Source organism: Oncorhynchus keta, chromosome 14 (genome assembly GCF_023373465.1).
Source record: "Oncorhynchus keta strain PuntledgeMale-10-30-2019 chromosome 14, Oket_V2, whole genome shotgun sequence".
Taxonomy (NCBI): domain Eukaryota; kingdom Metazoa; phylum Chordata; class Actinopteri; order Salmoniformes; family Salmonidae; genus Oncorhynchus; species Oncorhynchus keta.
The window spans coordinates 33,173,691-33,196,776 of NC_068434.1; the positions used below are offsets into that span (position 1 = coordinate 33,173,691).

Sequence of the window (23,086 nt, forward strand, 5' to 3'; positions counted from 1 at the left end):
TTCCCCATGCTCTGTTTCAGTCTGTGTGGCACCTCTCCAAAGAATCTAGCCGCTATTTTTGATACCACAGGACTATCTGTGAGTGCTTCCCTTCCACCAACGCTGACGAATGCTGCCGCCAAAGTGCGGCCGTTTGTTCTGACCTCTGCTGCTCAAAAGATACATTAAAACAAAGAATATTTCACTAAGTGCAGGTTTTCCTTCCCCTTTATGTCTTTTGAAGCCAGCACCCAAAGATCTTTTGTCACTACAAACATTTGAGCAAAGCGCGCCAATTTCTCTTTCCATTGATTTGGTGTACCTATCTCCACCCATCACTCAGTGGTCTTGTCTGTCAGTGTGTGGTTGTTAGTGTGACTGTCAGACCATGAAGACAGGATTAATCCCTGGATTAAAACAGCCATCAATGAGAGACTTAACATGGGCCATATTATAGATTATGACAGAGTGGGATTAGTGCTAGAAATTTGAGAGGACAGAGGTGCATTTGTATTTATTTAACTCGGCAAGTCAGTTAAGGACAAATTCTTATTTACAATTACAGCCTGCTGGGGAACAGTGGGTTAACTGCCTTGTTCAGGGGCAGAACGACAGATTTTTTACCTTGTCAGCAACCTTTCGGTTACTGACCCAACGTGCTAACCACTAGGCTACCTGTCGCCCCCATAGCTGTGCACCCGATAAAACTAATCTAAAATAAGTGAAACCCCTGCTAAAACAAGTTGCTAAGGGTTGGTTTGTCGATGACTTTTAAACATGCAAGGCAGTTTGGAGAGAGAGGGGGAGTGAGAGAGGGTTAGGGTTATATAAAGTATGTTAAGTAAAGGTGAGAGATGGACTAGTACGATTTCTGTACTAAAATACAAGTTAGTAGGCTGGTGTGAATGGTCCCGCGGTGGTATGCTACAGAGGGGGTATCAGTTCGTGGAGGGTTCTCTATGCCCCATTAGCAGTGTCAAAGGTCAGGTGCCCCGGGTGTTAACCCTGGTGACCAGTCTAGCTTCCAGTCTGCCAGGGGACCCTGGGATCCAGGGGTATTTATTACCTCCTCCCCAGTTCCCCTCCTCCCCGTCCTCCTCATCCCTCCCCAAATCTCCCCATGGAGGAAAACAAAACACCCCCATCCCTCACCGCAACCCACTCCATATACTAATTGGATGCATATCCATACATTGATGCATGATGACCCATCTGTAGATTTCTGCATCGGTGTAAAATATTCATATTCTATGCAGAACTCGGCCAATAGACAGGAGCCTTGAAACTTTACCCAATACTCATATTTTGTGCATATATTTCAAGTAGCGTTTACATGTATTTGATTTTCTATTTGAATGTGTACGATTATTATAGAGTTTGTTGGGTGTATGTAATGTTTGTGTGCGTGCATGTGTGTGTGTGTGTGTGTAAGTTCATGTTCTCAGTGTGTGAGTGTGGCAGAGGAAGGTCCTCAGCATGTCAGTATGTTTTAATGCCTCACATCTGGTTTCCTAATTTTCTTCCCCTACCCCCCCACCATGTCAGGACACTGTTTTGTTTTTCCAGGGTGGGGGGCGATGGGGGGATGTTTGATGAGTGATGGCCCTGAATACAGGACGTCAACATTCCCCCTCCTCTTTTTGTCTCTCCCTCTCTTCTCTCGCTCTTTCAGCCTTTTCTTCCCCACCCCTCTCTTCTTCCTTCATTCTCTCCGCCTGTCTTCTAAATACTTCTGACCTGTCACTCACTCTCTCTCCCTCTCTCTCTCTCTCTCTCTCTCTCTCTCTCTCTCTCTCTCTCTCTCTCTCTCTCTGTCTCTCTCTCTCTCTCTCTCTCTCTCTCTCTCTCTCTCTCTCTCTCTCTCTCTCTCTCTCTCTCTCTCTGTCTCCTCTGTCTCTGTCTCTGTCTCTGTCTCTCTCTGTCTCTCTCTCTCTCTCTCTCTCTCTCTCTCTCTCTCTCTCTCTCTCTCTCTCTCTCTCTCTCTCTCTCTCTCTGTCTTTCTCTCTGTCTCTGTCTCTGTCTCTGTCTCTGTCTCTGTCTCTGTCTCTGTCTCTCTCTCTCTCTCTCTCTCTCTCTCTCTCTCTCTCTCTCTCTCTCTCTCTCTCTCTCTCTCTGTCTCTCTGTCTCTGTCTCTGTCCCTCTCTGTCTCTCTCTCTCTCTCTCTCTCTCTGTCTCTGTCTCTATCTCTGTCTCTCTCTCTCTCTCTCTCTCTCTCTCTCTCTCTCTCTCTCTCTCTCTCTCTCTCTCTCTCTCTCTCTCTCTCTCTCTCTCTCTCTCTCTCTCTCTCTCTCTCTCTCTCTCTCTCCTTTCTTTGTCTGATGGTGTTCCTAGATAGAGAACAGAGCCTCTCCCACCCTGCCAAACTAAATGCTCTCCATTTTAGTCCTCTCTCTCTGTCTCTCACGGTTCAAATTCCTCCCAAGTCTTTTATTGAAAGATGATTGTCATCAATGCAGCTGTCCCAAACAGAGGACCAGGCTCACATGAGATAATGGGACTGTCCCACAGGAAGACAAGGCTGCAGGAACTAGTCCAGTTGTGTGTATTGTAGCTAAATCCATGCACCATAGCAGATCTAATAGACGGATACAGACACTGATACAGCTGTGTCTAATCAGCATATAGATAGTGATATGCCCTGTGTCTCTGTGACATGGCAATTTAAGCCAGTTGAAATGAAGGTTGATAAATGCCAATGAAAGTTATTGTTAGGGTCCTGTGCAGCTTATGTGCTAGCGATATGATTAAGGCCATATGTAATGGATCAGCTATGTTTAACAGTTGCCTCAGATAGGACTGACTGAGGCTAAACGTGGTCTGTCTGACAGTCAATGCCTAGATGAACATGGAAGAATTAAACAATTATGGAGTTAAGTTTGTAACTTTGCTGTCATTGCAGTGTCATGACTTACTATCGTTTTTTTCTGAACTAGTTTTAGTTAAGCAAGTTGTCACCCTGCGGATTGCTCTCCCCATGCTGTGAGGCCTGTGTTTAGTCTTGGGAACTGAAGCAGATGCAGACAAAGGGGATTTGGAGGCCTTGACAGAGATACAGAGGGGAAAAAACAGACTCCCCATGGAGCCAGTGTGGAAATTGATCCCAAGGCTTAAGACTTGGGCCTACCTTTTGTTTGTGTTTCCTAATCAGGTCTTTGAGGAGGGTAGTGGGGAACCCCAGTTGGAGGGGCCATAGATATTTCATGATTTACATTAATGACAACTGGACAACTCATAAAATATTAAACTTGCATCTCAACTTGTCACATAAAGTTACCCCTCCCCCAAAATTAATTTCATAATTGAATTAGTGGGGTAAATATGAATTCCAGTGACAGTTGGTTATGGAATAACCACTTTTAATATGAGAGGCAAAGCTGCAAATGCACACCTCAGTGTGCCACAGTGTAGCTAAAGGAGTTCTCCTTTGAAAATGGACATTCCTCTCCACACAGTTTCCTTCTGACATCCAGATCACCTCCAATGCTTAACAAGTCCACCTCCTCTCTAGCCTGTGGGTGGGGAGGTGTGTGGGCGTATTGCATTACCAAAACAAAAACAAACAACCCCGATATTAAACTTTTACGACCACAACAGAGGCGGGGGAAAAACAGAGGGTCCTCGACTTCTTATTAATTATGCAAGATTAGTCTAATTATAATTCAGCAAATGAATGTGTGGCAGAAGGTGCGAGGCGACGGGGCTGGGAGATTTGCATGTTAAGTGGGCAGGGGGAAGCGGCTAATGCATGCTAATATATGCACCAATGTCTCGCTTTAATTTCAGCATTTGCAGCTGTGTGCGTCCGAACTGAGGGGGCTGAAAGTTGACTGAATGGGTTTTTGGGGAGGACAGAGGTGGGGTGGGGTGGGGTGGAGGGGGGGTTGTATGGAAGTGTGTATGAGTGTTTATAATGTCACACAAACAAACACAGTGAGGGAATGATGAATGAAAGTCAGAGGAAAGGGGAAGGCCAATGCACACTGTCCAATGGGGATGTCGGCCTAGAACCTGGAGGGTCGTCGCTACATCTGGAGTGTGTCTTTAAAGGGATGTCACGCATCCCTGCTGTGAAGTCACCAATGTGACTGGGTGGAGTGAGCGGTCATTGTTGGCTGGGTGCACTTGAAGTGGCCAGAGATCCAGTGAGCAGGTGGCTGGGCAGGGAGAGGAGCGTGTCTGTGTCTGGGACAGAGCAGGGCCATGGCCACGGTCATTTAGCCCAACAAAGGAGCCCGCAGTAACGTTATAAATGACTCTGACATGTCTCTTTATGGGGGTTCCCACATGAATTTGAAGCAAATTAATAGAATGTTCCCCATCATATACCAGAGTAGAAATCACATACTGAAGGATCTTCAAGTGCACTGTTTAAAAGAAGTATATGAAAACAGCAGAACATTATCCAATATATCTCTCATCGGTGGCTATGAGGCAAACTGGATTCAAACACAGCATAAACTACGAAGAAAACATATAAATCATGACAGCATGATGGATACAATACAGAGAGACCAGAGAGGGAAGGACGGAGAGAGGGAGTGATGGAGGGAAGGACTGAGAGAGAGAGTGAGGGAGGGAATGACGGAGAGAGGGAGTGATGGAGGGAAGGACGGAGAGAGGGAGTGATGGAGGGAAGGACGGAGAGAGGGAGTGATGGAGTGATAGAGGGAAGGACTGAGAGAGGGAGTGAGGGAGGGAAGGACTGGAGAGGGAGGATGGAGGGGAGGGAAGGACTGAGAGAGGGAGTGATGGAGGGAAGGACGGAGAGAGGGGAGTGATGGAGGGAAGGACTGAGAGAGGGAGTGATGGAGTGATGGAGGGAAGGACTGAGAGAGGGAGTGATGGAGGGAAGGACGGAGAGAGGGAGTGATGGAGGGAAGGACGGAGAGAGGGAGTGATGGAGGGAAGGACGGAGAGAGGAGTGAGGAGGGAAGGACTGAGAGAGGGAGTGATGGAGGGAAGGACGGAGAGAGGGAGTGATGGAGTGAAGGACGGAGAGAGGAGTGAGAGGGAAGGACTGAGAGAGGAGTGATGGAGGGAAGGACGGAGAGAGGGAGTGATGGAGGAAGGACGGAGAGGGGAGTGAGGAGGAAGGACTGAGAGAGGGAGTGATGAGGGAAGGACGGAGAGAGGGAGTGATGGAGGGAAGGACGGAGAGAGGGAGTGATGGAGTGAAGGACGGAGAGAGGGAGTGAGGGAGGGAAGGACTGAGAGAGGGAGTGATGGAGGGAAGGACTGAGAGAGGGAGTGATGGAGGGAAGGACGGAGAGAGGGAGTGAGGGAGGGAAGGACTGAGAGAGGAGTGATGGAGGGAAGGACGGAGAGAGAGAGGAGTGAGGGAGGAAGGACTGAGAGAGAGAGTGAGGGAGGGAAGGACGGAGAGAGGGAGTGATGGAGGGAAGGACGGAGAGAGGGAGTGAGGGAGGGAAGGACAGAGAGAGGGAGTGATGGAGGGAAGGACGGAGAGAGGGAGTGATGGAGGGAAGGACGGAGAGAGGGAGTGAGGAGGGAAGGACGGAGAGAGGGAGTGATGGAGGGAAGGACGGAGAGAGGGAGTGATGGAGGGAAGGACGGAGAGAGGGAGTGATGGAGGGAAGGACGGAGAGAGGGAGTGAGGGAGGGAAGGACGGAGAGAGGGAGTGATGGAGGGAAGGACGGAGAGAGGGAGTGATGGAGGGAAGGACGGAGAGAGGGAGTGAGGGAGGGAAGGACGGAGAGAGGGAGTGATGGAGGGAAGGACGGAGAGAGGGAGTGAGGGAGGGAGGGAAGGACGGAGAGAGGGAGTGATGGAGGGAAGGACGGAGAGAGGGAGTGAGGGAGGGAAGGACGGAGAGAGGGAGTGATGGAGGGAAGGACGGAGAGAGGGAGTGAGGGAGGGAAGGACAGAGAGAGGGAGTGATGGAGGGAAGGACGGAGAGAGGGAGTGAGGAGGGAAGGACGGAGAGAGGGAGTGATGGAGGGAAGGACGGAGAGAGGGAGTGAGGGAGGGAAGGACGGAGAGAGGGAGTGAGGGAGGGAAGGACGGAGAGAGGGAGTGATGGAGGGAAGGACGGAGAGAGGGAGTGAGGGAGGGAAGGACAGAGAGAGGGAGTGATGGAGGGAAGGACGGAGAGAGGGAGGATGGAGGGAAGGACTGAGAGAGGGAGGATGGAGTGATGGAGGGAAGGACTGAGAGAGGGAGTGATGGAGGGAAGGACGGAGAGAGGTAGTGATGGAGGGAAGGACGGAGAGAGGGAGGATGGAGGGAAGGACTGAGAGAGGGAGTGATGGAGGGAAGGACGGAGAGAGGGAGTGATGGAGGGAAGGACTGAGAGAGGGAGTGATGGAGGGAAGGACTGAGAGAGGGAGTGATGGAGGATGGAGGGAAGGACTGAGAGAGGGAGTGATGGAGGGAAGGACGGAGAGAGGTAGTGATGGAGGGAAGGACGGAGAGAGGGAGTGATGGAGGGAAGGACGGAGAGAGGGAGTGAGGAGGGAAGGACTGAGAGAGGGAGTGATGGAGGGAAGGACTGAGAGAGGGAGTGATGGAGGGAAGGACGGAGAGAGGGAGAGGGAGGGAAGGACTGAGAGAGGGAGTGATGGAGGGAAGGACGGAGAGAGAGAGTGAGGAGGGAAGGACTGAGAGAGAGAGAGGAGGGAAGGACGGAGAGAGGGAGTGATGGAGGGAAGGACGGAGAGAGGGAGTGAGGGAGGGAAGGACGGAGAGAGGGAGGAGGGAAGGACTGAGAGAGAGTGAGGAGGGAAGGACGGAGAGAGGGAGAGGGAGGGAAGGACTGGAGGGGAGTGATGGAGGGAAGGACGGAGAGAGGGAGTGATGGAGTGATGGAGGGAAGGACTGAGAGAGGGAGTGATGGAGGGAAGGACGGAGAGAGGGAGTGATGGAGGGAAGGACGGAGAGAGGGAGTGATGGAGGGAAGGACTGAGAGAGGGAGTGATGGAGGGAAGGACGGAGAGAGGGAGTGATGGAGTGATGGAGGGAAGGACTGAGAGAGGGAGTGATGGAGGGAAGGACGGAGAGAGGGAGTGATGGAGGGAAGGACTGAGAGAGGGAGTGATGGAGTGATGGAGGGAAGGACTGAGAGAGGGAGTGATGGAGGGAAGGACGGAGAGAGGGAGTGATGGAGGGAAGGACGGAGAGAGGGAGTGATGGAGGGAAGGACGGAGAGAGGGAGTGAGGGAGGGAAGGACGGAGAGAGGGAGTGATGGAGGGAAGGACGGAGAGAGGGAGTGATGGAGGGAAGGACGGAGAGAGGGAGTGAGGAGGGAAGGACGGAGAGAGGGAGTGATGGAGGGAAGGACGGAGAGAGGGAGTGATGGAGGGAAGGACGGAGAGAGGGAGTGAGGGAGGGAAGGACGGAGAGAGGGAGTGATGGAGGGAAGGACGGAGAGAGGGAGTGATGGAGGGAAGGACGGAGAGAGGGAGTGATGGAGGGAAGGACGGAGAGAGGGAGTGAGGGAGGGAAGGACGGAGAGAGGGAGTGATGGAGGGAAGGACGGAGAGAGGGAGTGATGGAGGGAAGGACGGAGAGAGGGAGGAGGGAGGGAAGGACTGAGGAGGGAGTGATGGAGGGAAGGACGGAGAGAGAGAGTGAGGGAGGGAAGGACTGAGAGAGAGAGTGAGGGAGGGAAGGACGGAGAGAAGGACTGAGGGAAGGACGGAGAGAGGGAGTGATGGAGGGAAGGACTGAGAGAGGGAGTGATGGAGGGAAGGACGGAGAGGGAAGGAGTGAAGGACGGAGAGAGGGAGTGAGGGAGGGAAGGACTGAGAGAGGGAGTGATGGAGGGAAGGACGGAGAGAGGGAGTGATGGAGGGAAGGACGGAGAGAGGGAGTGATGGAGGAAGGACGGAGGAGGGAGGAGGAGGGAAGGACTGAGAGAGGGAGTGATGGAGGGAAGGACTGAGAGAGGGAGTGATGGAGGGAAGGACGGAGAGAGGGAGTGAGGGAGGGAAGGACTGAGAGAGGGAGTGATGGAGGGAAGGACGGAGAGAGAGAGTGAGGAGGGAAGGACGGAGAGAGGGAGTGATGGAGGGAAGGACGGAGAGAGAGAGGGGGAGGGAAGGACGGAGAGAGGAGGACTGACGAGAGAGGGAGTGAGGGAGGGAAGGACTGAGAGAGAGGAGGGAAGGATGTGGGAGTGGGGATGGAAGGACGGAGAGAGGGAGTGATGGAGGGAAGGACGGAGAGAGGGAGTGAGGGAGGGAAGGACGGAGAGAGGGAGTGAGGGAGGGAAGGACGGAGAGAGGGAGGAGGAGGGAAGGACGGAGAGAGGGGAGTGATGGAGGGAAGGACTGAGAGAGGGAGTGATGGAGGGAAGGACTGAGAGAGGGAGTGATGGAGGGAAGGACTGAGAGAGGGAGTGATGGAGTGATGGAGGGAAGGACTGAGAGAGGGAGTGATGGAGGGAAGGACGGAGAGAGGTAGTGATGGAGGGAAGGACGGAGAGAGGGAGGATGGAGGGAAGGACTGGAGAGGGAGATGGAGGGAAGGACGGAGAGAGGGAGGATGGAGGGAAGGACTGAGAGAGGGAGTGATGGAGGGAAGGACTGAGAGAGGGAGAGTGATGGAGGGAAGGACTGAGAGAGGGAGTGATGGAGGGAAGGACGGAGAGAGAGTAGTGATGGAGGGAAGGACGGAGAGAGGGAGTGATGGAGGGAAGGACGGAGAGAGGGAGTGAGGGAGGGAAGGACTGGAGAGGGAGTGATGGAGGGAAGGACTGGGAGGGAGTGATGGAGGGAAGGACGGAGAGAGGGAGTGAGGGAGGGAAGGACTGAGAGAGGGAGTGATGGAGGGAAGGACGGAGAGAGAGAGTGAGGGAGGGAAGGACTGAGAGAGGAAGGACGGAGAGAGGGAGTGATGGAGGGAAGGACGGAGAGAGGGAGTGAGGGAGGGAAGGACTGAGAGAGGGAGTGATGGAGGGAAGGACTGAGAGAGGGAGTGAGGGAGGGAAGGACGGAGAGAGGGAGTGAGGGAGGAAGGACTGAGAGAGGGAGTGATGGAGGGAAGGACTGAGAGAGGGAGTGATGGAGGGAAGGACGGAGAGAGGGAGTGAGGGAGGGAAGGACTGAGAGAGGGAAGGAGGGAAGGACTGAGAGAGGGAGTGATGGAGGGAAGGACGGAGGGGAGTGAGGAGGGAAGGACTGAGAGAGGGAGTGATGGAGGGAAGGACGGAGAGAGAGAGTGGAAAGGACGGAGAGAGGGAGTGATGGAGGGAAGGACGGAGAGAGGGGAGGGAGGGAAGGATGGAGAGAGGGAGGATGGAGGGAAGGACGGAGAGAGGGAGTGAGGGAGGGAAGGACTGGAGAGGGAGAGGAGGAAGGATGGAGAGGGAGTGAGGATGGAAGGACGGAGAGAGGGAGTGATGGAGGGAAGGACGGAGAGAGGGAGTGAGGAGGGAAGGACGGAGAGAGGGAGTGAGGAGGGAAGGACGGAGAGAGGGAGTGATGGAGGGAAGGACGGAGAGAGGGAGTGATGGAGGGAAGGACTGAGAGAGGGAGTGATGGAGGGAAGGACTGAGAGAGGGAGTGATGGAGGGAAGGACTGAGAGAGGGAGTGATGGGTGATGGAGGGAAGGACTGAGAGAGGGAGTGATGGAGGGAAGGACGGAGAGAGGTAGTGATGGAGGGAAGGACGGAGAGAGGGAGTGATGGAGGGAAGGACGGAGAGAGGGAGTGAGGAGGGAAGGACGGAGAGAGGGAGTGAGGAGGGAGGACTGAAGGGACGGAGGAAGAGAGAGAGGGAGTGATGGAGGAGGGAAGGACTGAGAGAGGGAGTGATGGAGGGAAGGACGGAGAGAGGTAGTGATGGAGGGAAGGACGGAGAGAGGAGTGATGGAGGGAAGGACGGAGAGAGGGAGTGATGGAGGAAGGACGGAGAGGGAGGATGGAGTGATGGAGGGAAGGACTGAGAGAGGGAGTGATGGAGGGAAGGACGGAGAGAGGGAGTGAGGAGGGAAGGACTGAGGAGAGGACGGAGGGGAAGGACTGAGAGAGGGAGTGATGGAGGGAAGGACGGAGAGGAGGGAGGGAAGGACGGAGAGAGGGAGTGATGGAGGGAAGGACGGAGAGAGGGAGGGGAGGAAGGACGGAGAGAGGGAGTGATGGAGGCAGGACGGAGAGAGGGAGTGAGGAGGGAAGGAAGGACGGAGAGAGGGAGTGATGGAGGCAAGGACGGAGAGAGGGAGTGAGGGAGGGAAGGACGGAGAGAGGGAGTGATGGAGGGTAGGACAGAGAGGGAGTTATGGAGGGAAGGGTAGGAGAGGAGAGGAGGGGAGAGAGGGGGAGTTATGGAGGGAAGGACGGAGAGGGAGTGATGGAGGGAAGGACGGAGAGAGGGAGTGAGGAGGGAAGGACAGAGGAGGGAGTGAGGGGAGGGAAGGACAGAGAGGAGGAGAGAGGATGGAGGGAATGACGGAGAGAGGGAGTGATGGAGGGAAGGACGGAGAGAGGGAGTGATGGAGGGAAGGACAGAGAGAGGGAGAGGGAGGGAAGGAGGGAGGGAAGGACAGAGAGAGTGATGGAGGGAATGACGGAGAGAGGGAGTGAGGGAGGGAGGGAAGGACGGAGAGAGGTAGTGAGGGAGGGAAGGACAGAGAGGGAGTGATGGAGGGAATGACGGAGAGAGGGAGTGATGGAGGGAAGGACGGAGAGAGAGAGAGATGGGGATAGTGATATAAAGAGGAGGAAGTGGTTAAAGGGAGGGAGAGGCGATGTGGCCATTTGCACACATCCACCCCGGGCCCAACTGTAGCAGAGCTGTGAGGTTGGAGGTCCCAGCTCTCACTGATAAATCAGAATCACCCTCCGCCAACAACAATATTGATTGTCCTCCGCTGAAATAGCTCAAATCAAGAAATATTGGACACTGTCTTGGAACCAAGCGCTAGTTCTGAGCCAGGGCCTGTTCACAAGGGACGTGGGGAGGGAGTGATGGAAGAAGAGTGAGAAAGAGGCTGAGAGAGGGAAGGAGAAATGACCATTGAATGGGAGGGTTCTGGGCTGCGGGGCCAATATGAAGTCCCTCTCCAAACAAAGTCTCTCCATTAATATGACTTATATCTGCAGTGATCTCAATGTGGGTGGGATCGGATAGCTAGCCGCCCAGCTCCTGCCTCTCTCTCATTTCTCCTCATCACTGTTGTTGTTTGTTTAGTTAGTAGTCCTGATCTCTACACCACGCCCATTTCACTCTAATTCTCTTTTTCTCTTCAGACCATTTCATTACTCCCTCAACTATCTCCCCTGCCTATCCCCTTTCTATCACTTCCTCCCCCTCCTCTCTCCCTCGCTCTCTGTGATGGAATGTGTGTTCCTTGTGGTTGCCTTCTCTTTCCCGTCTCAGTCTTTCCCTCTCAGCGTGGGGACTTTGGGATTGCGGCAGAGCCGCGTTGCCATGGCAGCGGGCTATGTTGCCGAACTGTGTACACCTGGGATTTGGAGTCTCTCCCTCCTTTCCACATCTTCATCTCAGTCTCTCCATCTCTCTCCTCTTCTCTGCTCTAGTGGAGGCTATCAGCACCCCGTCTCTCTCTTTCCACACTCTGATCTCCCCCCCACACACACAACGTTAATGAGACACATCCATGAGAAAATACACACACAAACCTCATGCAAATGTACATACAAACACTCTGTCTCTGTCCTCCTTTCACTCTAGTTTCCTTTCTCTCATCCTCCACTGTTCCCATGTGGAGGTTCAGATGCAGCATAGTGGGATACCATGGGGTCCCCAGAGTCCCCTGGCATATATCACGGGCTCCTGTTCACTTTGAAACACAGCCGCAGTTTTCACTGGACTGCATTACAAATTTTCATCATTTGATTTAAAGTGTAATAACATTGACTCTAATGCTAAACTAAACAGCAGTGATTAATGCAAGGGCAGATATCACGAAGCAGCATTAACCACACACACACACACACACACACACACACACACACACACACACACACACACACACACACACACACACACACACACACACACACACACACACACACACACACACACACACACACACACACACACACACACACACACACACACACACACACACACACACGCACATGCAAACACACACAAGCAGACTCACACACGTGTAGGCACGCACACACTCACTGTTCATAATGCATCTCTATGACCAGAACACCAATCAGCGTCTTCTTGACTGATTTGAAATGATTAATGCCACTAAATAAGGCCAACAAATAATGAATGTGTTGTTCTTCCATGTGATATATTCCTGTCTATTGAGTTATTGATGTCACTATTTTTCTTTTTCCCCTGCAGATTCTTTTTGAAGTTTTTCCTGAAGTGTAACCAAAATTGCCTGAAGACAGCAGGGAACCCAAGGGACATGAGGAGATTTCAGGTATGGAGTGTAGGAGATAGAGAGAGAGGGGTGTTTGTGTGTATTCATGTAGGCCTATGTGTGGGAGGGAGGGAGGGAGGGAGGGAGGGAGGGAGGGAGGGAGGGAGGGAGGGGAGGGAGGGAGGGAGGGAGGGAGGGAGGGAGGGAGGGAGGGAGGGAGGGAGGGAGGGAGGGAGGGAGGGTGTGGTTATCTAAAACATAGATTTTTAAAACATGAATTTCTTTCCACTCTACTTTCACAAAGAGGGTATTTTGTTATCCAGGAACTGCCCAGGTATAGGTGAGACCACATTTCTCCATATCAGAACTTCAAGCACTGGAATGGAGGGGAAAGTTAAAAATCAATAGAGAAACAAAGAGGGATAGATGGAAAGAGAAAGGGAAGGGGGTAGTGGGGTGGGAGAGACAAGGGGGGGAGGCAGGCAGGAAATAGGCTGAGGTGTTTCAGGAAGTTGTCAAGAATTGAGTGATTGGCTCCAGATGGGGGAGGTCATGCTCCGTGACCCAGGAAGTGGTCACAGGGGACACTCCCGTTTCACTTCCTCTGCTGTCTTTCAGCACCGGAGCCCCTGTCTGGCATTCTCTCTCTCTCTCTATTCTCTCTCTCTCTCTCTCTCTCTCTCTCTCTCTCTCTCTCTCTCTCTCTCTCTCTCTCTATTCTCTCTCTCTCTCTATTCTCTCTCTCTCTCTATTCTCTCTCTCTCTCTCTCTATTCTCTCTCTCTCTCTCTCTCTCTCTCTCTCTCTCTCTATTCTCTCTCTCTCTATTCTCTCTCTCTCTCTCTATTTTCTCTCTATTCTCTCTCTATTCTCTCTCTCTCTCTATTCTCTCTCTCTCTCTCTCTCTCTCTCTCTATTCTCTCTCTCTCTCTCTATTTTCTCTCTCTATTCTCTCTCTCTCTTCTCTCTCTCTCTCTCTCTCTCTCTCTCTCTCTCTCTCTCTCTCTCTCTCTCTCTCTCTCTCTCTCTCTATTCTCTCTCTCTCTCTATTCTCTCTCTCTTGTTATGAGCGGGTGGCCGCTCCAAGGCCCTCACCTCCAGGTTAAAAGACGATCAGAGCGGGACAGGAGCCCGTTGCTGCTGCTTGATCGATAATTTACTGTTATTTTCCTTCAGATTACTTTCCTCTCCTAGTCAACCATCTACAAGAACATCTGCTTTCTCTCTCTCTCTCTCTCTTTCTTTCTGTGCGTCTGTGCTCCAGTCTCTACATATGCAGCTCTGCAATACCGATAAGTCCTAAACACTCCACCTGCGTATGACAAAGCCTATTTCCAAATATCTAGAAATGAATGTCCATCAGCATTTCATAGTCACCACGCAACTACCGCCACCCCCTTCCTGCATGTACACATATAGATATATGGACACTCTTAAACACGGCAAGCACACAAGACCCAAGGCAAGCACACAAGAACATCCACATATTTTGATTGCATGTCCTCCATGGTGAACATGTGTACTTTGTGGAGAGGAAGGGACACACATGCTGTTGGCCAGAAATCAAATTATGGCCACCATTTATCATACTCAAACTCACAGTAAAAAGAGGAGATTCAGTCCATATGTCTGGTGTCAGTGAGGGATGAGGCCTGAAACTCCAACCACAGCCTCAGGAGGGGATAGGAGGGAGAGAGGCCACAGAGAGAGGGTTGGTGATGTAAAAATATGATCTAGTAGGGTCGTCACATTACCCGTTGAGAAATATTTATATGAACTGGATGCTGAAATTGATTGTAGCCAAGGGATTTATTTTAGCAGGAAACCAAATCTCACATAAAGTGACGTAACATGTCTTTAGGTACCCAGATACAACGTGAGTTGATCTTCCCGACCTCCCCCTGTCTTTCAGGTGGTCCTGTCCAGCACTGTGAGTGTAGACGGACATGTCTTAGCTGTGTCTGACAACATGTTTGTCCACAACAACTCCAAACACGGCCGGAGAGCCCGCAGGCTGGAGCCGGGAGAGTCAGTGGAGAACGGCATGGAATACGGTAAGACACACACCACTACCTACCCTGATGTACTGATGCATACTGTAGCTTACTCATGTTATCCACTTCACTGTGCTTCACAATGGCTAACCTCAAGGTCTAGGGCTGACCCCCTAATCAGACACTAAATACATTGCCAGGATGTGGAATGAGTTCAATTAAAAGGACCGTATTGCTCTTCTTCTACAGCCACACCCTGTATCAAAGCCATCAGCCCCAGTGAGGGCTGGACCACGGGCGGGGCCATGGTCATTGTGATCGGGGAGAACTTCTTTGACGGGCTGCAGGTGGTGTTCGGCAGCATGCTGGTGTGGAGCGAGGTAGCTATGTGGCTTCACTGTAACTGTCTCTTTAAAACAACTCATTAACGAGACTGTTACTGATTGAAAGCATAAGGGACAAGGTAGCAAACGCATATGGATTGTCTCATTAGCACAGTCATTTGTTGGCTGCCTGTTATGTGTTGGCATTATGAGAGCAGACCGTATTATTCTATCAGATACTGTAGACGATCAAATAGTCTCGTTTGTTGCTCATTTTCTGTCTTGGCTCTGTTTCTCCCTCTTTCTCTTAGTTGATCACGCCCCACGCCATCCGTGTCCAGACGCCCCCTCGCCACATCCCAGGGGTCGTGGAGGTCACGCTGTCCTACAAATCCAAACAGTTCTGCAAGGGGACACCTGGGCGCTTCATCTACACAGGTAAACACACCTCTTATTTACCTCACAGCCACACCTACCCCAGCCAGCAGCCATTCACCAACAACATATCAAACAGAAACATTACATGTGATGAGTCAGGACCTAGTGCTGATGTATCTGTGTTTGTGTTTAGCGCTGAATGAGCCCACCATAGACTACGGTTTCCAGAGACTTCAGAAGGTCATCCCCAGACACCCTGGTGACCCTGACAAACTGGCCAAGGTGAGTGAGAACACACTACACTACACTACACTACACTACACTACACTACACTACACTACACTACACCAGACCACACCACACTACACCAGACCACACTACACCACACCACACCACATTACACTACTCTATACCACACTACATTACACTACATCAGACCACACTACACCACACCACAATACATTACACTACACTACACCACACTACATTACACTACACCAGACCACACTACATCACACCACACTACATTACACTACACCAGCCCACTCTACACCACACCAGACCACACTACACCACACCACACCACACCAGACCACACAACACCACACCACACTATATCACACCACACCACACTACATTACACTACACCATACCACACCACACTACACTACATTACGCCAGACCACACTATACCAGACCACACATTACACTACACCACACCAGACCACACTACACCACACCACACTACATTACACTACACCACACTACATTACACTACACCACACTACATTACACCAGACCACACTATACCAGACCACACTACACCACACCACTCTACACCACACCACACTATATTACACTACACCAGACCACACTACACCACACCACACTACACCACACCACTCTACACCACACCACACTATATTACACTACACCACACCACTCTACACCACACTATATTACACTACACCACACCACTCTACACCACACCACACTATATCACACTACACCACACTACATTACACTACACCACACTACATTACACCAGACCACACTATACCAGACCACACTACACCACACCACACCACACCAGACCACACTATACCACACTACACCACACCAGACCACACAACACCACACCACACTATATCACACCACACCACACTACATTACACTACACCATACCACACCACACTACACTACATTACGCCAGACCACACTATACCAGACCACACATTACACTACACCACACCAGACCACACTACACCACACCACACTATATCACACTACACCACACTACATTACACTACACCACACTACATTACACCAGACCACACTATACCAGACCACACTACACCACACCACTCTACACCACACCACACTATATTACACTACACCAGACCACACTACACCACACCACACTACACCACACCACTCTACACCACACCACACTATATTACACTACACCACACCACTCTACACCACACTATATTACACTACACCACACCACTCTACACCACACCACACTATATTACACTACACCAGACCACACTACACCACACTATATTACACTACACCACACTATATTACACTACACCACACTATATTACACTACACCACACTATATTACACTACACCACACTATATTACACTACACCACACTACACCAGACCACACTACACCACACCACTCTACACCACACCACACTATATTACACTACACCACACTACACCAGACCACACTACACCACACCACTCTACACTACACCAGACCACACTACATTACACCACACCACACTACACCAGCCCACACTACACCACACTACACCACATTACACTACACAACACTACATTACACTACACCACACTACACCAGACCACACTACACCACACCACTCTACACTACACCAGACCACACTACATTACACCACACCACACTACACCAGCCCACACTACACCACACTACACCACATTACACTACACCACACTACATTACACCACACCACACTACACCAGCCCACACTACACCACACCACACCACACTACACCAGCCCACACTACACCACACTACACCACACCACACTACACCAGACCACACTACACTACACCAGACTACACTACATTACACCAGACCATTCTACACCAGACCACACTACACTACACCAGACCACACTGCACCACACTACACCACACCACACTATACCAGACCACACTACATTACACTACACCAGATCACACCACACTACACTACATTACACCACACTACACCACACCACACCACACTACATTACACCATACTACATACATTACACCACACTACATTACACCACACCACACTACACCACACTATATTACACTTCACCAGACCACACCACACCACACCACACTACATTACACCACACTACACCACACCACACTACATTACACCACACTACATTACACCACACTACACCACACTACACCACTCCACACCACACTACATTACACCATACTACATACATTACACCACACTACATTACACCACACCACACTACACCACACTATATTACACTTCACCAGACCACACCACACCACACCACACTACATTACACCACACTAAATTACACCACACCAGACCACACCACACTACACAACACCACACTACATTACACCACACCACACCACACTACACAACACCACACTACATTACACCACACTACACCACACCACACTACACCACTCCACACCACACTACATTACACCATACTACATACATTACACCACACTACATTACACCACACCACACTACACCACACTATATTACACTTCACCAGACCACACCACACCACACCACACTACATTACACCACACTAAATTACACCACACCAGACCACACCACACTACACAACACCACACTACATTACACCACACCACACCACACCACACTACACTACATTACACCACACTAAATTACACCACACCACACTACACAACACCACACTACATTACACCACACCACACCACACTACACAACACTACATTACACCACACTAAATTACACCACACCACACTACACAACACCACACTACATTACACCACACCACACTACACAACACCACACTACATTACACCACACCACACCACACTACACAACACTACATTACACCACACTAAATTACACCATACCACACTACACAACACCACACTACATTACACCACACCAGACTGCAGCACACATGGTGACTTCTGTCATCACACCCCACTTTACATACAGTACACACGATGTAACATCAGAGGCTAATTCATGTCTCTCTGTCTGTGTGTAGGAGATGCTACTGAAGAGAGCAGCTGATCTGGTAGAGGCCTTGTATGGAAACCCACACAGTAATCAGGTAACCAGCGCTGTTCAGCAGAGGTGGCACCGAGTCACAAGCAAGTCAAATCGAGTCACAAGTTTTGAAGTCGAGTAAAACATGAATCTATACATGCAATAACTTGTTCAAATCTTTGTCTATTTATTCAAGCTACCAGACAGCCCTTTTCATTATTTTGTCTGCAACACATTTAGATGATGTCATTGTAAAATAATGACCTTGTAGCAGTCGTGAGGTCATGACATCAGCAGCAGGCAAGGCAGGTTGATGTGCTCAGTTTGTTGATTTATTTACAGGTCTTGGTGATCCAATGTTAAAGGGCCATATCATACAACATAGATTGACCAAATAAATATAGAAGGTCCAAAATACATAGCCTCTGTATCAGGCTCAACCTGTCCTATCTGAACAGACACAGGTAGAGGGCAAGACTGCACATCCTCCCCTTGAGAAGCCAAATGGAATCTGTCTAACAGGAGTCCCTCCCAGGACCATACAATTACCCTATTGGCAATTACAACCAATAAACTGGTTCTATATTTAAATGGCAATTACAACCAATAAACTGGTTCTATATTTAAATGGCAATTTCCACATCCATTGTTACATTGGTACATTTGTCTTAATCAGACTTAATGATTATTAATGATATTTCATCACCATTCATACATAGAACAATAATTTCTTCTTATTCAACATACTGACTCCAAAGCGTGGCACGCAGGCCACATTGCTATATTTAGAGCATTGGGCCAGTAACTGCAAGGTTGCTGGATCGAATCCCCGAGCTGACAAGGTGAATATCTATAGTTTTGCCCCTGAGCAAGGCAGTTAACCCACTGTTAACCGGGCGCCAAAGACGTGGATGTCGATTAAGGCAGCCCCCCACAGCCCCCCACACCTCTCTGATTCAGAGGGGTTGGGTTAAATGCGGAAGACACATTTTAGTTGAATACATTCAGTTGGACGACTGACCAAGTATCCCCCTTTCCCTTTCCCATTCCCTATTTCTAGCGCATTCTACTATTACGCACATCCAGAATGACAGAGACATAGGACACAGACACACAGAACTCCGACATAACCCGAAACCATACATTGAATTAAATGAACAGAACTTCTACCTCATGAGTCTTGCGAATGTTCATGTGCACAATAAACACAGCGCCCGGGCTAAATGAAAATGTATCATATGAAACATGAAATAGAAATGTCTAAGTGTTGCAATAAATGGTATGGTGATGGAATTACGAAACGCTCGTAATTATTGGAGGATTAGATGGAATATAGACTTACCACATATGCATTTAAATGTGTGAAAACAACAGCAGATATTTAAAGAGTTGAACAAACCGGCTCTCCACTGGAAGGAGTTGGAGAGCCCCTGTGGGGGATCCTCGCCACAGTAATAATTCATTTTAACAACAAATTCCAAATGCAAGTATAAGTAAATTATAAATATATATATATAAATGTCAAGCCATTTTAGCATGCCAAAAGACCAGTAAGCCTATGCTAGTAGTCTAACTGTCGCTTGATGCCCCATTGCTGCCGAGCTTGCAAAGAAAACAGTTAATATTCTTGATCACCAAACTATTTTTGGAGCTGCATGTTTATTTATTATGGCTGTCCTCTCTCCCCACAACTCTCCCCACAATTTGACGTTTGCGCTGCACCCGATCCTATGGCTGTACAGTAAATCAGCAATCTGTTGGCTAGCTCACCCGATTGGTGTTGATTGACAGTTTTCTGGTCCAATCAGAGGGCCAAGTGTGCGTTTCACTAGCCAATCTGTTGCACATTTTTTGTTGTTGCAAGGGCGATGCTGCGGCTACTGTCTATGGCTTCTCTGTGCCACAAAATGAGTGACAAAACATGACAAAACCTAGCCAGATCATTTCAAGTCATCAGTCTCAAATATAAGAGGGTAGTCCCGAGTCATGAGGCTCCAAGTCAAAGTCAAGTCTCAAGTCATCAAATTTGTGACTAAAGTCTGAAGTAAAGAACTCTGCAGTTCTTGTCTCTTTTGCTGTTACTCTTATCAATAACTACTATAAATCTCTGATGTCTGGCTAACTATTGTCTGTCTCTTTAGGACATGTTGCTGAAGCGTGCAGCGGACATTGCTGAGGCCCTGTACAGTGTTCCCCGTTCCCACAACCAGCTGCAGGCCCTGCCTAGTTCCCCAGCCCACGGCAGTGTCATGGGCCTAGGCTCATACCCCTCCCAGCTGGGGGTCAGCATCGGAGAGCCAGGACAAACCAGCCAGGGTGAGCAGTACTTGACTTACTATGTGATTTATAGTGATATTCACAAGAGTCTGTCCCTTTGCGATTTTCTTCTAGGTGGTGCTGTGATATCCCCAGTGTGAAAATCACTTTTCGTCCTGTGTTTTCCTTACCTCTGTCTTTTTTGTTCTAACACTCTATCGGTCTCTCTCTTTGTTTCTCTCTCTCTCTCTCCAGGTTATATTCGTAACTCCAGCAGTTTGTCCCCACGGGGATACCCCTCTGCCTCCACCCCTCAGCAGTCGGGCTATGGGGGAGGTGGAGGCATGAGTGGCGGGTATGGGGCAGTGCCCATGACTAGTCTGGGGGTGCCAGGATCCCCTGGTTTTAGCAGTGCCTCCCCCACTGGTTCTCCCTATGGCAGTGAGTGTGTCTCCTCTGACTCAATCACTCTGTCCTGTGTTTTCTTCCTGTCCCTGCTACAATAAAACATCATTGCCCACCATTGACAAAGGTTGACCAGTGCATAGAATCCTTCTGTTATAAAGTAACAACAACTATTCTCTCTCTCTCTTTCACAGTAATGCCATCTAGTCCCACCATCCCGGGTTCCAGCTCCTCCTCCTCCCTCCTGCCGTTCTCCTCCTTCCCGTCCTCAGCCAAACAGAAGAGTGCCTTTGCTCCCGTTCTCCGGCCCCAGGGATCCTCATCTCCTGCCTGCCCCGCCTCAGGAGGCAACAGCTTCAGAGGTAGAACCAAACTACAATCTTAGAAACACCCCTTTCTGTGTAACCCCCCTAACATTTTTCTGTATAAAAGCAAATCCATACCCACATGCACATAGGCTAGGCATGCATGACAATACAAATATGTCTGGCTGTTATTTGGGTTATAATAATGATTGCTATTTTCAAAAATAAGTTTGTATCTAAAACATATTAGATTATTACTATTCTCTTTCTCTATAGCGATGACCGGCCTGGTAGTTCCCCCGATGTAGCAGTACTCCACCAACTCCCATCCACCATCTACAAACCAGACCAGACCAGACCACTGCTCCAACACTGCCACCCCCTGCAGGCACTGACAGGGCAGGGATGATGATGGAACACACACTGATTTCTCAACCACCCACAACTATCCTTACTGATGCCCTGCCACTAATTGAGTCCATGTATCATTCATCTGGATGAAAGGGATGGGACAGAAAGAGTCCAAAGACCAGGCAGTCACTCCAGATGCAGACAGAAGACCTCTTCGTCTGTAGTAGCTGCAAAGACATGAGACTTTCTTGGGCCACACCACAACACAGTGGAGCCCTATAGGGTGCACTATGGGTGTCTCTGTATTTTGAAAGGAAAGCAGAAGTCAGTGTCAAGATGCCTTCACGAGCTTCAAAAGCACTCATACCACCCAACGCTACAGCCGTATGCAGCGTTTGGTTGTTCCAACAACACCTACCCCAAACTGATCAACCTCTTGGCTAGCGGAGGATGTGGTAGAAGAATATGTCTGTTGATGATTTGTTGTTAGAGCACTGAACTGAATGGACAATGGAAAATTCTGATACTATGTGCCGAAACTCAATGAACCAGGGTGATATTTGTCTCTAAGGACACTGTCAAAGGCATCTGAAGACTCCAAGGTTTTTGTCGTAGACTTTTTGAAGGTGATTTTACATTCCAGAATGATAGACCCTTTATTTTTTGTTCTCATCTCCACGATTTTACAAGGGCAAATTCTTTGTCCTCCAGTGTTGGTAATAAAAAGTAAAAAAGTAATTCATATATTGATTTATTTAAGAAGAAAAAAACAAGCAATTTAACTTATTATTACATTTAGTTTAGGGAATAATATAAACGTGTTTTAATTCCTTTTTTGCAATTGTTATATACATGATTATCTCTATCTTGTCATTATTCTTGTTTTTATTGAAATCTTTGAGGGTTTTATTAGACATGACTGTTGATTAATATGTAAGAGAGAATGAAGTAGTACTCCAATGTTTATTTGAAATAAAATCCTTGGCCAATACTCTTTTCCTGGTTTGTCACATAACAAAATGGAACCATTATGTCCAATGTCAAAGAAAGCAAATGACCTTGCTGTTCTCTATAAAGGAAAACTAGTTAGCATATATTATTATACATTTTTATGCATGTTATTTCAACACTGATTCCCTCGTATTATTTCATTCATGTGGCCAATTTGAAATTGTATGTCGAACATTACGATTTTCATTGTTGATTCATTTGATGCGTTTCATTCCACACAGTCTCTGGTCACTATGCAGTACAGTCGCAAGCACAAACTGAGATCAAAGGGTTATATTGGGGATTTGTCATAAACCAATGCAACAGTGTTGTTACTCACTGTTGCAGCACAATACACACATCATGCTCAGGATTAGAAAACACAGAATACAGGTATTGTTTTTTAGCTGACATCTATTCAAAGTTGTTTCCAGTGCTTGACTGGTTTTATTTCTTTGATAACAGTTAGTCAAATGTAAGGTCACACATTT

At 49.3% G+C, this 23,086-nt stretch overlaps 1 protein-coding gene across 3 annotated transcripts in view; it reads left to right on the forward strand.

Annotated features, from left to right (window-relative positions):
* Positions 1-22,596, forward strand: part of LOC118394064 (transcription factor COE2) — a 46,879-nt gene extending 24,283 nt beyond the window's left edge. For 2 of the 3 annotated variants that reach the window (XM_052461528.1, XM_052461529.1), the window contains exons 7-16: positions 12,267-12,348; positions 14,200-14,341; positions 14,531-14,661; positions 14,916-15,042; positions 15,176-15,264; positions 18,287-18,352; positions 20,430-20,604; positions 20,800-20,985; positions 21,144-21,311; positions 21,531-22,596. In XM_052461528.1, the coding sequence (XP_052317488.1) occupies positions 12,267-12,348; positions 14,200-14,341; positions 14,531-14,661; positions 14,916-15,042; positions 15,176-15,264; positions 18,287-18,352; positions 20,430-20,604; positions 20,800-20,985; positions 21,144-21,311; positions 21,531-21,562 (1,198 nt within the window). In that variant the 3' untranslated portion in view covers positions 21,563-22,596. Of the gene's footprint in view, positions 1-12,266; positions 12,349-14,199; positions 14,342-14,530; positions 14,662-14,915; positions 15,043-15,175; positions 15,265-18,286; positions 18,353-20,429; positions 20,605-20,799; positions 20,986-21,143; positions 21,312-21,504 lie in introns of all 3 variants that reach the window. The other variant, XM_052461530.1, reaches the window with a different exon arrangement.
* Positions 22,597-23,086: the final 490 nt, after the last annotated feature.